The following is a 14,832-nucleotide window of genomic DNA, read 5'->3' as shown; positions in this document are numbered from 1 at the left end:
AGGGTAGGAGAAACTATGAAGCTGGGCTAGCGCTTAATATAAAAAAGGATAGCAAGAGTTTTTATAAATATATAAAAAGGAAGAGGCTGGCTAGGGTGAACGTTGGACCCTTGGAGGATGAGAAGGGGGACTTAGTGGTAGGGGATGAGGATATGGCTAAGGTCTTGAATAACTTTTTTGTTTCAGTCTTCACGGAGGAGGATGTGAATAATTTGCCGGGTGTTAGCGATGGAAAGGTGGTAGGACTGGAGGGTCTTAATGACATTACTGTTACTAGAGAGGCGGTGCTCGACAGACTGGAGGGGCTGATTGTGGACAAGTCCCCAGGACCGGATGGAATGAACATAAGAACATAAGAAATAGGAGCAGGAGTAGGCCATCTAGCCCTTCGAGCCTGCCCCGCCATTCAATAAGATCATGGCTGATCTGTTGTGGCTCAGTTCCACTTTCCCGCCCTCTCCCCATAACCCTTAATCCCCTCTCTTATCAAAAACCCATCAACCCGCTTCTTAAAAATATTTAGCGAGGCAGCCTCCACCACTTCAACGGGCAGAGAATTCCAGAGATTCACCACCCTTTGAGTGAAGAAGTTCCTCCTCAACTCCGTTCTAAACCGCCTCCCCTTTATCTTGAGGCTGTGCCCCCTAGTCCTACTGTCTTTTTTGAGCGGAAAGAGTCTCTCCACCTCTATCCTATCCATCCCATTCATCATCTTATACGTCTCAATGAGATCTCCCCTCATTCTTCTAAACTCTAGCGAGTACAAGCCTAGTTTATTCAGCCTCTCCTCATAGCTCAACCCCCTCAACTCCGGTATCAGCCTAGTAAACCTCCTCTGCACTCCCTCCAGGGCCAAAATATCCTTGTGCAGGTGCGGCGCCCAAAACTGCACACAGTACTCCAGCTGCGGCCTCACCAATGCCCTATCCGAGGGTTCTGAAAGAAATGGCGGAGGTGATAGTGGATGCCTTGGTGGTTATTTTCCAGACGTCGCTGGATTCCGGGGAAGTGCCGGAAGATTGGAAAACGGCTAATGTTACACTGTTGTTTAAGAAGGGTGCCAGGCAAAAGGCGGGGAATTATAGGCCGGTTAGTTTAACGTCTGTGGTAGCTAAAATGTTAGAATCCGTCATTAAGGAGGAAATTGCGAGGCATCTTGAAGGGAATTGCTTGATAGAGCAGACGTAGCACGGTTTCATTAAAGGGAAGTCGTGTCTGACAAATTTACTGGAGTTCTATGAGGATGTGTCTAGGGCGGTGGATAGAGGAGAGCCGGTGGATGTGGTCTTTCTGGATTTTCAGAAGGCGTTTGACAAAGTACCTCACAAGAGGTTATTGCAGAAGGTCGGGGGACATGGAGTTGGGGGTAGGGTGTTAGCGTGGATAGAGGATTGGTTGTCAAATAGGAGGCAGAGAGTGGGGGTCAACGGGTGCTATTCAGATTGGCGGATGGTGACTAGTGGAGTTCCCCAGGGGTCGGTGCTGGGGCCTCAGCTTTTTACCATTTATATAGATGATCTGGAGGAGGGAACCGAGTGTAGGGTGTCGAAATTTGCTGATGACACCAAGACTGGGGGAAAGGCAAATTGTGCGGAGGGTGTGGAGAGACTGCAGAAGGATCTAGGTAGGCTGGGTGAATGGGCCAGGAAATGGCAAATGGAATTTAATGTTGGCAAGTGCGAGGTGGTCCACTTTGGTAGGAATAATGGTAGGAAGGACTATTACTTACGTGGCGAAAAACTGCAGCAGGCGACGGTGCAGAGGGACCTCGGGGTCCTTGTGCATGAGTCGCAAAAACCCAGCTTGCAGGTGCAGCAGGTGGTCAGGAAGGCGAATGGGATGCTGGCCTTCATAGCGAGGGGGATTGAATATAAAAGAAGGGAGGTCTTGCTGCAGCTGTATAGGGCATTGGTGAGGCCGCAGCTGGAGTACTGTGTGCAGTTTTGGGCGCCGCACCTGTGCAAAGATATTTTGGCCTTGGAAGGAGTGCAGAGGAGGTTTACTAGGCTGATACCGGAGTTGAGGGGGTTGAGCTATGAGGAGAGGCTGAATAAACTAGGCTTGTACTCGTTAGAGTTTAGAAGAATGAGGGGAGATCTCATTGAGACGTATAAGATGATGAATGGGATGGATAGGATAGAGGTGGAGAGACTCTTCCCGCTCAGAAAGGACAGTAGGACTAGGGGGCACAGCCTCAAGATAAAGGGGGGGGCGGTTTAGAACGGAGTTGAGGAGGAACTTCTTCACTCAAAGGGTGGTGAATATCTGGAATCCTCTGCCCGTTGAAGTGGTGGAGGCTGCCTCGCTAAATATTTTTAAGACGCGGGTTGATGGGTTTTTGATAAGCGAGGGGATTAAGGGTTATGGGGAGAGGGCGGGAAAGTGGAACTGAGCCACGACAGATCAGCCATGATCTTATTGAATGGTGGGGCAGGCTCGAAGGGCTAGATGGCCCACTCCTGCTCCTATTTCTTATGTTCTTATGTACACGTTCACCAGAGCAACAATATGATCTTGTATATATTGTAGTCTTCCTAGGGAATACCTAAATTTCACTGTCTGACTTGATACAATGCTACTCTTCACACTTGATGTGCATAGGCCAGTTTTAATCTTAAATGACTGCATGAAATGGCAGCTTTGGCAATGATTGCTTGACCATTGTTTATAGAATTTACTCATCATAGGCTAATACAGTACAAAGATCACCTTCTCGTCCTTGATTTTGATGAAGGCAGCTATCAAAACACAAAGGCAATGAGAATATAAAATATTTTGTTTGAGAATTAATATTGTCACAGTCCCTGAAGGTGATCCTTAACAGTAGAAGAAGGAACACCAATACCTGGGTTGAATGTAATATCAATCTCAAAGAACAATTTCCAACAAGGCAGTGAACTAATCCCATGTTGGATTGTGTTGAAATGGCTGCATGGTACACTGCTGTCCAGAACCATTTTTAACACAATGGTGCCCATAGAATCTAATGTTGATTGGCAGTTCTTTGATGTAAGTGACCCCCCCCCCCCCATTACTTCCACCTGCAATTCTTGTGAGTGAAAGGAAATATTGGGACCCACCCAGTGAAAGGTTGCCTTTTATTCACTGATATCTGTCTCAGAGTGTGAAGACCGTGCCAGATGCTGCAGAAACAGCTGCTTGTGGAACCTTCACCAGCGGGGCAATTTGAACAGTCTTCTCTGTTGTGCAGGTTGACATTAAGAATCAAGGCAAGACGGCACTGCAGGTGGCTGCTCACCAGGGGCACATTGAGGTGGTGAAGATTCTTCTGCAGGCAAACGCAAAGCTGGAGATTCACGATGAGGATGGCGATACAGCCTTGCATTATGCATCATTTGGGTATGAACATTTTTAAAAATGTGTGTGTTAACCAAATCAGGATCGCATTTTTGGTCAAATTATTTCGGAACCCATATCCCTTTTTATTAGCCTTGCAGTCGGACGCATACCAAGTATATGTGGCTAGTGGATTTTTTGCTGTGGTGAATTGAGCATAAGAACATAAGAAATAGGAGCAGGAGTTGGCCATCTAGCCCTTCGAGCCTGCCCTGCCATTCAATAAGATTATGGCTGATCTGAAGTGGATCAGTTCCACTTCCCTGCTTTCTCCCCATAACCCTTAATTCCCTTGTCTGTCAAAAACCTATCTACCCGTGACTTAAATATATTTAGCGAGGTAGCCTCCACCACTTCAATGGGCAGAGAATTCCAGAGATTCACCCACCCTTTGAGTGACACCCCCCTCCCCCGCTCCCCCCCTCCCCCCTCCCCCCCTCCCCCTCTTGAAGCTGTGTCCTCTCTAAGCGGGAAGAATCTCTCTACCCTGTCCACCCCCTTCATTATCTTCTATGTCTCTATAAGAACCCCGCTTATCCTTCTAAACTCCAACAAGTACAGACCCAGTCTATTTAGTCTCTCTTCATAGTCCAACCCCCTCATCTCCGATATCAGCCTAGTGAACCTCCTCTGCACTCCCTCCAAGGCCAATATATCCTTCCGCAAGTGCGGCGACCAAAACTGCACACAGTACTCCAGCTGCAGCCTCACCAGTGCCCTGTACAGTTGCAGCAAGACCTCCCTGCTTTTATATTCTATCCCCCTCGCTATAAAGGCCAACATTTCATTCGCTGCTGATGACACCAAGATTGGGGGAACGGCAAATTGTGCGGAGGGTGTGGAGAGACTGCAGAAGGATCTAGATAGGCTGGGCGAATGGGCCAGGAAATGGCAAATGGAATTTAATGTTGGCAAGTGCGAGGTGGTCCACTTTGGTAGGAATAATGGTAGGAAGGACTATTACTTACGTGGCGAAAAACTGCAGCAGGCGACGGTGCAGAGGGACCTCGGGGTCCTTGTGCATGAGTTGCAAAAACCCAGCTTGCAGGTGCAGCAGGTGGTCAGGAAGGCGAATGGGATGCTGGCCTTCATAGCGAGGGGGATTGAATATAAAAGTAGGGAGGTCTTGCTGCAGCTGTATAGGGCATTGGTGAGGCCGCAGCTGGAGTACTGTGTGCAGTTTTGGGCGCCGCACCTGTGCAAAGATATTTTGGCTTTGGAGGGAGTGCAGAGGAGGTTTACTAGGCTGATACCGGAGTTGAGGGGGTTGAGCTATGAGGAGAGGCTGAATAAACTAGGCTTGTACTCGTTAGAGTTTAGAAGAATGAGGGGAGATCTCATTGAGACGTATAAGATGATGAATGGGATGGATAGGATAGAGGTGGAGAGACTCTTCCCACTCAAAAACGACAGTAGGACTAGGGGGCACAGCCTCAAGATAAAGGGGGGGGCGGTTTAGAACGGAGTTGAGGAGGAACTTCTTCACTCAAAGGGTGGTGAATCTCTGGAATTCTCTGCCCGTTGAAGTGGTGGAGGCTGCCTCGCTAAATATTTTTAAGAAGCGGGTTGATGGGTTTTTGATAAGAGAGGGGATTAAGGGTTATGGGGAGAGGGCGGGAAAGTGGAACTGAGCCACGACAGATCAGCCATGATCTTATTGAATGGCGGGGCAGGCTCGAAGGGCTAGATGGCCGACTCCTGCTCCTATTTCTTATGTTCTTATCACCTGCTGCACCTGCAGACTGGGTTTTTGCGACTCATGCACAAGGACCCCCAGGTCCCTCTGCACCGTAGCATGCTGCAGCTTTTCGCCTTTTAAATAATAATCCCTCCTACTATTATTCCTGCCAAAGTGGATAACCTCACACTTGCTAACGTTATACTCACATTATACTCCAGCAGCCTGCCCACATTCCTTCCCAGCTGGCACAGCTGGAATCTAAAGCTCTTTCAGTGTTCAGTTGTACGCAGGCACCTGCAATGTGATCATTTAGTGAGGTGATGTGTTGTTGCTGCATCACGTCACTATTTCGTGCCATTTTCTCATCTCCCTACATGTAGAAAACAATGAACAAAACGCTCCAGATGCCCAACATTAGCCTGTTAAGAGGGCGCTTTGTTATAATTTAAATATGTACAACTTGTGCGTTTTAAATTTATCCAGCTTGACAATTTAGCAACATCGAACCAAGCAGTGAAATGTAATTCCCAAATCACCAGTATCCTCTGGAATTGGTCACCTCATAATTTTTGAAAGCATTGCAGTTTGTGCTTGAGAGTTCCTTCAAACATGAAAGTGTCACAGGCAGTTGTTAAAAATGCATCTTTAGAACATGACTTAATAGTTGTTCTCTCTTTCCTTTTCCTGGCACTGTTGTCCTTTTCTTAGAAAACGGGTATTTTTTTTTAAATAGACTACGTCAGCAATAGTGTTAAAAGGGCAGATATTAGTACCACCACATTTTGCTGTTGTGTTTTGCCCATGAATGGGAAATGCCTGCAGCTTTGCAAGTTGTTACATCAAAATTGAGGCCAATTTAAAAACTCAATTTTCTAATCTTTACATGCCCATATTATCATCCAGAGTTCCTTGGAACTATGCTGTTGAAGTGAATTTAATAAGCTCTGTAGCAAGGTGTGTATTAGATCTTGAAGCTATTCCGAAACCATTGTTCTTACTTCATAAAACATCTATCTTGTTACCTTTGCAGTAGTTGGCCATGCTGTTTTGATACGTCCATCATATTGGGACAGTACCTTCCCCGAAGCCAATCTCTTCCTCCTATATTCGGAGGAGAAAGAGTGACGCAGAGGCTGTTATGCTCACTCTGACACATATATACATTCAAACATAACAACTGATGTAGAGTGGCACAGTGGTAAGCACTGCTGCCTCACAGTGCTAGGGACCTGGGTTCTCAGGTCACTGTCTGTGTAGAGCTTGTACATTCTCCGTGTCTGCATGGGTTTTCTCCGGGTGCTCCAGTTTCCTCCCACAGTCCAAAAATGTGCGAGTTAGGTTGATTGGCCATGCTAAATTGACCCTGGTGTCAGGGGGATTAACAGGGTAAATATGTGGGGTTACGGGAATAGGGCCTGGATGAGATTGTGGTTGGTGCAGACTCAATGGGTGAATGGCCTCCTTCTGCACTGTAGGGATTCTATGATTCTAACTACAAATGGCTGTCCCTATATGAGCCATTTGCTGAAAATAACTGACCATGATGTTGGAATTTTAATTACAGTTATTGTAAGCAGCATCCTCAACATCCCCCATTCACTTACTTTCAGGGACTGTGTACAAAGTAGAGACATCTTACAAATTGAACAATAAATGGGAGGTACACGACAGAATAATTGATGACTAACTTTATTGTATTTTTGAACCAAAACAATATGAGGATGATATTTAATCTTTGTTACAGAAGTTCATTTTCAGCTTTAGAAAATTGAATTTAAGCATGTTGGTGAAATTCCCAGCTTTCCCAAGTTTACTTCCAAAAGATTCGGACTTTCCCAGATATGCAGAGATGTTTTTGTCTGCACCATACAAATAGCTACCGGATTAAAGCCATATAGTTTTAATGACTAATTCATAGAATTCTGCAATGAACCTGCACCATTCAATTTAAGTTGTTTAATTATTCCAGTTGAAAGCTATATCTGCTTTTGAGCTAAAAGCAAAATATTGCAGATATTTGGAATTGGAATCTGAAACAACAACAGAAAATGTTGGAAAATCTCAGCAGGTCTGGCAGCATCTGTGGAGAGAGAATAGAGCCAACGCTTTGCGTCTGAATGATTCTTTGTCAGAGCTGTTTTTGAGTGCTGACACTGTGTCGCTGCCTGGCCATGGAAAGTAGGTTAACAAGTGCACAGACCAGTGTGTCCAGTGGCTGTTAACAGCAGGTGCGATAGCCTTTCCCTCTGTTTTTACTCACCTCAAAATGAGAAATAATTAATTCAGAAAATTATCAGGTGTTCAGTTGAAGTGTGCAGGAACTGCTTCAAGTTTGCTTCCTGCGGATTAGGCTGGAATAACAAGCTGAATGGCTTGGTCTCTGACGGTACGTTTTTTGCATGTTTTCCACAGAAACCAGCCAGAGGTGGCGAGACTGCTACTCAGCAAAGGTGCAAATGTCAATCTGCTGAATGCTTCTACATGTTCTGCTCTGCACATCGCAGTAAACAAGGGCTTTACAGAAGTGGTGCGGGCTCTTTGCGAATATAACTGCAATGTCAACCTGCAGGTGAGAGCACAGTCACAAGTAACTTCACTGACTTGAACTTCCAGAAAGAGTGAAAGGCTTTTGGTGCTAGGATTGTGATTGCTTGGTTATTTGATGGGAGTAATGTCTAAATGCTGTGCCGAAGAAAGCCATTTGGCCCATCGTGTCTGAACTCTCCAGATGAGTAGTTCACTTGGTGCCATTGTCCTGCCTTCTCCCTGTAACCTTGCAAATTCTTCCTTTCTGAATGACTCGAACCTGCTACTCCCACACACCCAGGCAGTGCATTGAAGACCCTAACCACTCGCTGCACAAATAGGTCTTTCCTCCTAGGACTCCTTCTTTTGCAAAATACTTCACATCTGCGCCTTCTTTAATGGGGATTTCTTTCACAAGTGGGAGCAGTTTTTCCCTATCTACTCTGTCCAGATTCTCCATGATTTTGAAGAATTCTATAAATCTCTGCCTTCTCCAAGGTAAACAGTCCCAACTCCAGTCTATCTTCATAACTGAAGTTCCTCATCCTTGGAAACATTCTCGTGAATCGTTTCTGTACTCTCTCCAATTCCCTCACATCTTTCCTAAAGCGCAGCACTCAGAACAAGACATAATACCCAGCTGAGGCTGATTTAGTGTCTTTTACAAATTCAACATAATCTCCTTGCTCTTGTACTCTATGCCCTGATTTATAAAGTCCAGGATGCTGTATGCCTGCAGCCTTCAATGACTTATGCACACATGTACCCAAATCTCCTGCTTCTGCACCCTTTTTAGAATTTATTTTTATATTTTCTCTCCACATTCTTTCTACTAAAATTAATCACTTCACATTTCTGCTTGAGTTCTATCTTGTCCGCCCATTCTACTAACTTGTCTCTATGTCCTTTTGAAGTTCTGCAGTATCCTCCTCATAGCTCATAATGCTTCCAAGGCAGCAAACTTTCAAATTGTGCTCTGTACATCAAATCTGGGTCATTAAAAGCAAGGGTCCCAATACAAAAAGAATTCCACTACAAACCTCCTTCCAGCATGAAAAGCATCCATTAGCCATTGCTCTGTTCCCTGTCGCTCTCAATTCTATACCCATGTTGCTATTGTCTCTCTCATTCCATGTGGCACTGTAATAAATTCCTTCCGGAAGTCCATGTAGACCATATCAAGAACATTGCTATGATTGACTCTCTGTTACCTCCTCAAAAAAACGCCAAGTTACTTAATCAGGATTTCCCCTTTAGAAATCCATGTTGGCTTCCTTTAATTTAACACACTTATCCATGTGACTATTAATTTTGACCCAAATTATTGTTTCTAGCAGTTTCCCCACCACTGAAGTTGAACAGGCTGGGCTTAGCTTTACACTCCTTTTTTAAACAAGGGTTTATTAAACTATCGCAATTCTCCAGTCTGACACCAGCCCCCAAGACTGAAAAATTATGGCAGTGCCTCTGCAATTTCCACCCTCTTCCCTCCATAACCTAGGCAAAGTGGGGGAAAAGCCAGAGTAATGGCAGTAAAAACAGTCTCTGGCTAAAGTGTAAAATTATATCCAGCTGAATTGATAATTAATGTTCAAGTGTTATGAATAAAAGGGGCAGCATGGTGGCACAGTGGTTAGCACTGCTGCCTCTCAGTGCCAGAGTCCCAGGTTCAATTCCAGCCTTGGGTCACCGTCTGTGCGGAGTTTGCACATTCTCCCCGTTTCTGCATAGGTTTCCTCCTGGTGCTCCGATTTCCCCCCTCACTCTAAAGAGGTTAGGTTGATTGGCCACGCTAAATTGACCCTAGTGGCAGCGGATTGGCAGGGTAAATGTGTGGGCTTGCGGTAATAGAGCCTGGATGGGATTGTGGTCGTTAAGACTCGATGGGCCGAATGGCCGCCTTCTGAACTGTAGGGATTCTGTGATTCTATGAAATTGAGTTTTCCTGCTACAGTTAAGATAATCAGTCTAAGAGCACACCCATCTTGCTGGTGAAATTTGGATAAACACAGTTGGGATTTCACTTGCACAAGCCGTACTGTCTTCATTAGAAATATATTATTAACCTGTCCTTATTTTACACTTGGGGCATATTGTGCAAAATTATTTCTATTGACTGGTGAGATGTAATATTATTGCAACATGGAATGCCATATCATAAACTACCCTTGAGGTAAAATTGGTAACATCTGAACACTTTTTTTAGTTAAATTGTGAACAGTTATGTGCTATGGTTTCATGCCCATTAGCAAATTTCCCAAATTAATTTCACTTTGCAGGCTACAGAGTGAAGGGATTAGGCTGGCCTTGATATGATCATAGGCTCTCAAAACAAGAGGGCAGAGCTACCTTCTCTTTTTAAAAGAACAGAGTAAATTACAGCTCAGGAACAGGCCCATTGGCCCTCCAAGCCTGCACCGACTGAACTAAAACCCCCTCCCCTTCTGGGGACCATATCCTTCTATTCCCATCCTACTCATGTATTGTCCAGATGCCTCTTAAAAGTCACTATCGTGTCCGCTTCCACTACCTCCCCCAGCAGCGAGATCCAGGCACCCACCACCCTCTGTATAAAAAAAAACTTGCTTAACGATACTTCAGTTTGAGAGCTGGGCTCCAGGCCATCATTAATCAGCCCTGAGTGCACGGGAATGAGAATAGTTGTCATCTGAATAATTTAAATATGGTCTTCATCCTTTTCTTGGCATTCAAAACGTTAATCTATCAATTAATCACTAAGCATTCATCACTGGAAAGCGCTGTCAAGGATATCAAAGCTCCTCAAACATTCCCACCAATATAATTAAACATGTCAAACTGCACATCAATGAGTTTTTGGTTTGCAGTGTACATCATGTGATCCACTCATACATACCTGACAAATGTGTGAATGATTGTGGAGAATGAGAGCTGTAAGCAGCAGGATTGCACCGAGCCAGGTTTATCCAACCTATTCGCATGGGGAGCCACATTTCAACATTTTTTATTTCACTCGAGGTGGGGGGGATGAACAGAATTCAGAATGATAAAGTTTGACACAACATTAAACATCAATTTTTTAAAAACTGAATGTGGAGAAGGAACAGCTTCCTGAGCCCAAAAATGAAGTGTGAAATGAGGATGAATATTTGGGTGAGTGAGTGAGGTAGCTCACTCCTGGTCTCAGGATGCTCAGCGCTCGCTCACCCTCACCACTGAGACTGCAAGATTTTGTGTGAGGGCGAATGAGAAGCCTGATACTGGGAGTGAAAGACCAGAGCTTGGGTATCTGTGAGGTGCTGTGAGTCATCAACACCAGCAGAATTGTACTCAACCGCAATCTGTAACCTCATGGCCCGGGAGATCCCCATTCTACCATTACCAGCAAGCCAGGGAATCAACCCTGCATCTCATGAGCACACGAGGGCATTATTGGAGTAACACCAGGCATACCTAAAAATAAGATGTCAACCTGGTGAAGCTATAACACAAGCTGTTGGCACACAAGTAGTCCTAAGCAGCAAGCCGTAGACAGAGCTAAGCGATCCCACAACCAATAGATGAGATTTAAGCTGTCCTGCCAAATCCAGCCGTGAATGGTGATGGACAATTAAACAACTCACTGGAGGAGGGGGCACCACAAATTTCCCCGTCCTCAATGATGGAGGGGCCCAGCTCATCAGTTCAAAAGATAAGGCATTTGCAACAATCTTCAGCCAGAAGTATTGAGTGGATGATCCATCATAACCTCCCTTGAGGTCCCCAGAATCTCAGATGTCTGTCTTTAGCCAATTTTATTCACTTCATGTGATACTAAAAAACAGCTGAAGAATCCCTACAGTGGAGAAGGCCATTTGGCCCATCAAGTCTGCACAACCACAATCCCACCCAGGTCCTACTCCCACAGCCCCACATATGTACCCTGCTAATCCCCCGATACCAGGGCCAACTTAACATGGCCAATTAACCTAACCCGCACACCTTTCGGACTGTGGGAGGAAATCGGAGCACCCAGAGGAAACTCATTCAGACACGGGGAGAAAGTCCAAACTCCCTGAGTGACCCGAGGCCGGAATTGAACCTGGGTCCCTGGTGCTGTGAGGCAGCAGAGCTAACCACTGTGCCACCCAGTGGAAGATACTGGATACTGCATGGGCACTGACACCATTCTGGCAATGCCCCTGAAGACTTGTGCTCCAGACCTTGCCGCACCCCTAGCCAAGCTGTTCCAGTGCAGCTACAACGTTGGCATCTACCTGGCAATGTGGAAAACTGCCCAGGTATGTCTTGTATGTGGATGCACAGTTTGGGTTCTGCTAGGGTCACTCAGCTCCTAAGCTTATTACAGCTTTGGTTCAAACATGGACAAAAGAGCTGAATTCGAGAGGTGAGGTCAGACTGACTGCACTTGACATCAAGACAGCATTTGAATGAGTGTGGCATCAAGGAGCCCTGGCAAACTAGAGTCAATGAGAATCAGGAGGAAGACTCTCCACTGGTTGGAGTCATATCTGGCACAAAGCGTGATGGTCACGGAGGTCAATAATCTCAGCCCCAGGACATCTCTGCAGAAGTCCCTCAGAATAGTGTCCTAGGCCCAACCATCTTCAGTTGCTTCATCAATGACCTTCTGGCATCATAAATCAGTTTGTTGATAACTATACAATGTCCAGCATCATTCATAGCTCCTCAGATACTGTAGCAGCCCATGACCAAATGAAGCAAGACCTGGACAATATCTAAGTGGCAAGTAACATTCGTGTCACACAGATGCCAGGCAATGATCATCTCCAACAAGAAAGAATCTAACCATCACCCACTGACACTTAATGATGAATTCATCACTGAATCCCCTACCATCAACATCCTGATGGTTACCATTGACCAGGAACTGAACTGGACTCGGCATTTAAATACTGTGGCTACCAGAGCAGGTCAAAGGCTAGGAACCCTGTAGTGGGTAAGTGACCTCCTGACTCCCCAAAGCCTGTCTACCATCTACAAGGCACAAGACAGGAGTGTAATGACATGTTCTTCACTTGCATGGATGAGTGCAGATTCAGCGGTGCTCAAAGCTCAACACCATTCTGGACAAAGCAACCTGCTTGATTGCTACTCCCTCCACCAACATTCACTCCCTCCCTCCACCAAAGAAAAGTGGCAGCGGTGCGTACGAAGTAGAAAGGGTCGAGAACTTTAAGTTTTTGGTGTCCAGATCACCAACAACCTGTCCTGATAGCCCATGCCAACACTATAGTTAAGAGAACCCACGAATGCCTCTCCTTTCTCAGAAGGCTAAGGAAATTTGGCATGTGAGCTACGACTTTCACCAACTCTTATAGATGCACCATAGAAAGCATTCTTTCTGGTTGTATCACAGCTTGGTATGGCTCCTGCTGTGCCCGAGATTGCAAGGAACTACAAAAGGTCGTGAACGTGGCCCAGTCTATCACGCAAACCAGCCTCCCATCTGTTGACTCTGTCTACACTTCCTGCTGCTTGGTAAAGCAGCAAGCATAATTAAGGACCCCATGCACCCTGGACATTCTCTCTTCCACCTTCTTTCGTTGGGAAAAAGATACAAAAATCTGAGATCATGTACCAACCGAGTTGGTACATGACCTCAGCTTTTTCCTTGCTGCTGTTGGACTTTTGAATGGACTTACCTTGCATTAAGATGAGCTTTCTCTACATCCTAGCTATGACTGTAACACTACATTACGCACTCTCTCCTTTCCTTCTCTATGGAGGGTATGCTTTGTCTGTATAGCACGTAAGAAACAATACTTTTCACTGTGTTAATACATGTGACAATAATAAATCAAATCTAATACTATCTACAAGGAACCTTACACAAACTCACCAAGGTTCCTTCAGCAGCAACTTCCAAACCCACAATTTCTATCTCATTTGTGTCAAGTTGGTGCGAAAGGCTAACCACAGACATTTTTTGAATCAATTAAATGTGGGGGTTTGGTGAACCTATCCTCAGTTCTGCTGTTTTGACCTTTCCAGGATTCATATGGAGACACCCCTTTGCATGATGGAATTGCGAAAGATTATAGAGACATCATTGAGATCCTGACAGAGGTGCCGAACATTGACTTCACTCAACAAAATAATCGTGGTTTCAACTTGCTTCACCACGCAGCCTTAAAAGGCAACAAACTGTAAGAACTGGCAGAATGTATTGCAAATTCGTCTTTGTAAATATTGTGCAATATGCAATGTAAAGAACTTACAATCACTAATCCAAAAACATTACAGGGCACATACTGCAATCCCAGATAGCTTCCACGTTATTCCCGAAATACAAGAGTTCCAAATGTTAATCGGGATTGCAGAGTTACCGATTCAGAGTGTAGAACAGGCCCTTCAGCCCATTGAATCTGCACCGACCTGCGAGAAACACCTAACCTACCTATTTAATCCTATTAACCAGCACTTAGCCCATAACCTTAAATGTTATGATGTGCCAAGTGTGCAGTTCTGGTCATCCTATTATAGAAAGGATATTATTAAACTAGAAAGAGTGCAGAAAAGATTTACTAGGATAGTACCGGGACATGGTGGTTTGAGTTATAAGGAGAGGCTGGATAGTCGAGGACTTTTTTCTCTGCAGTGTAGAAGGCTGAGGGGTGATCTTATAGAGATCTATAAAACAATGAGGGGCATAGATCAGCTCAATAGTCAATATCTTTTCCCAAAGGTAGGGGAGTCTACAAGTAGAGGGCATAGGTTTAAGGTGAGAGGGGAGAGATGCAGAGGGGCAATTTTTTCACACAGGGTGGTGAGTGTCTGAAATAAGCTGCCAGCAGCAGTAGTAGAGGCAGGTACAATTGTCTTTTAAAAAGCCTTTACGCAGTTACATGGGTAAGATGGGTATAGAGGGATAAGAAAGAAAAGCAGGCAATTGGAACTAGCTTCGGGGTTTAATAAAAGGGGTGGCGTGTCTAGGTTGGGCTGAAGGACCTGTTTCCATGATGTAAACCTTCATGATTCTAAGTGCTCATCCAGATACTTCTTACCTCTATTACCTTCCAGGCAGTGCATTCCAGACCATCACCATCTTCTGGGTTAAAAACGTTTTACTCGCATCCCCCCCCCCCCAACCAAACCTCCTACCTCTTACCTTGCAACTACGTCTTCTTGTAACTGACCCTTCCACTAAGGGGGACCGCTGTTCCCTATCCACCCTCTGCTACACTAAAGCAATGATGTGAAGATGTGGCATCTTCATATCATGACTACCATCAACACCGCAAACTGCCGGATCCAAGTGGAGAGGA

General features: G+C 45.2%; 1 protein-coding gene across 4 annotated transcripts in view; it reads left to right on the top strand.

The window, feature by feature from the left end:
• Positions 1 to 14,832, top strand: part of mib2 (MIB E3 ubiquitin protein ligase 2) — a 241,273-nt gene that overhangs the window by 199,110 nt on the left and 27,331 nt on the right. For all 4 annotated transcript variants that reach the window (XM_080214947.1, XM_080214950.1, XM_080214948.1 and 1 more), the window contains exons 11-13: positions 3,212 to 3,360; positions 7,451 to 7,607; positions 13,559 to 13,713. In XM_080214947.1, the coding sequence (XP_080071073.1) occupies positions 3,212 to 3,360; positions 7,451 to 7,607; positions 13,559 to 13,713 (461 nt within the window). The remainder of the gene's footprint in view (positions 1 to 3,211; positions 3,361 to 7,450; positions 7,608 to 13,558; positions 13,714 to 14,832) is intronic.

Source organism: Carcharhinus amblyrhynchos, chromosome 30 (assembly GCF_965287045.1).
Source record: "Carcharhinus amblyrhynchos chromosome 30, sCarAmb.v2.hapA, whole genome shotgun sequence".
NCBI lineage: Eukaryota > Metazoa > Chordata > Chondrichthyes > Carcharhiniformes > Carcharhinidae > Carcharhinus > Carcharhinus amblyrhynchos.
Note: the sequence above shows the minus strand (reverse complement) of the source record. Positions and strands in the feature narration are given on the sequence as shown.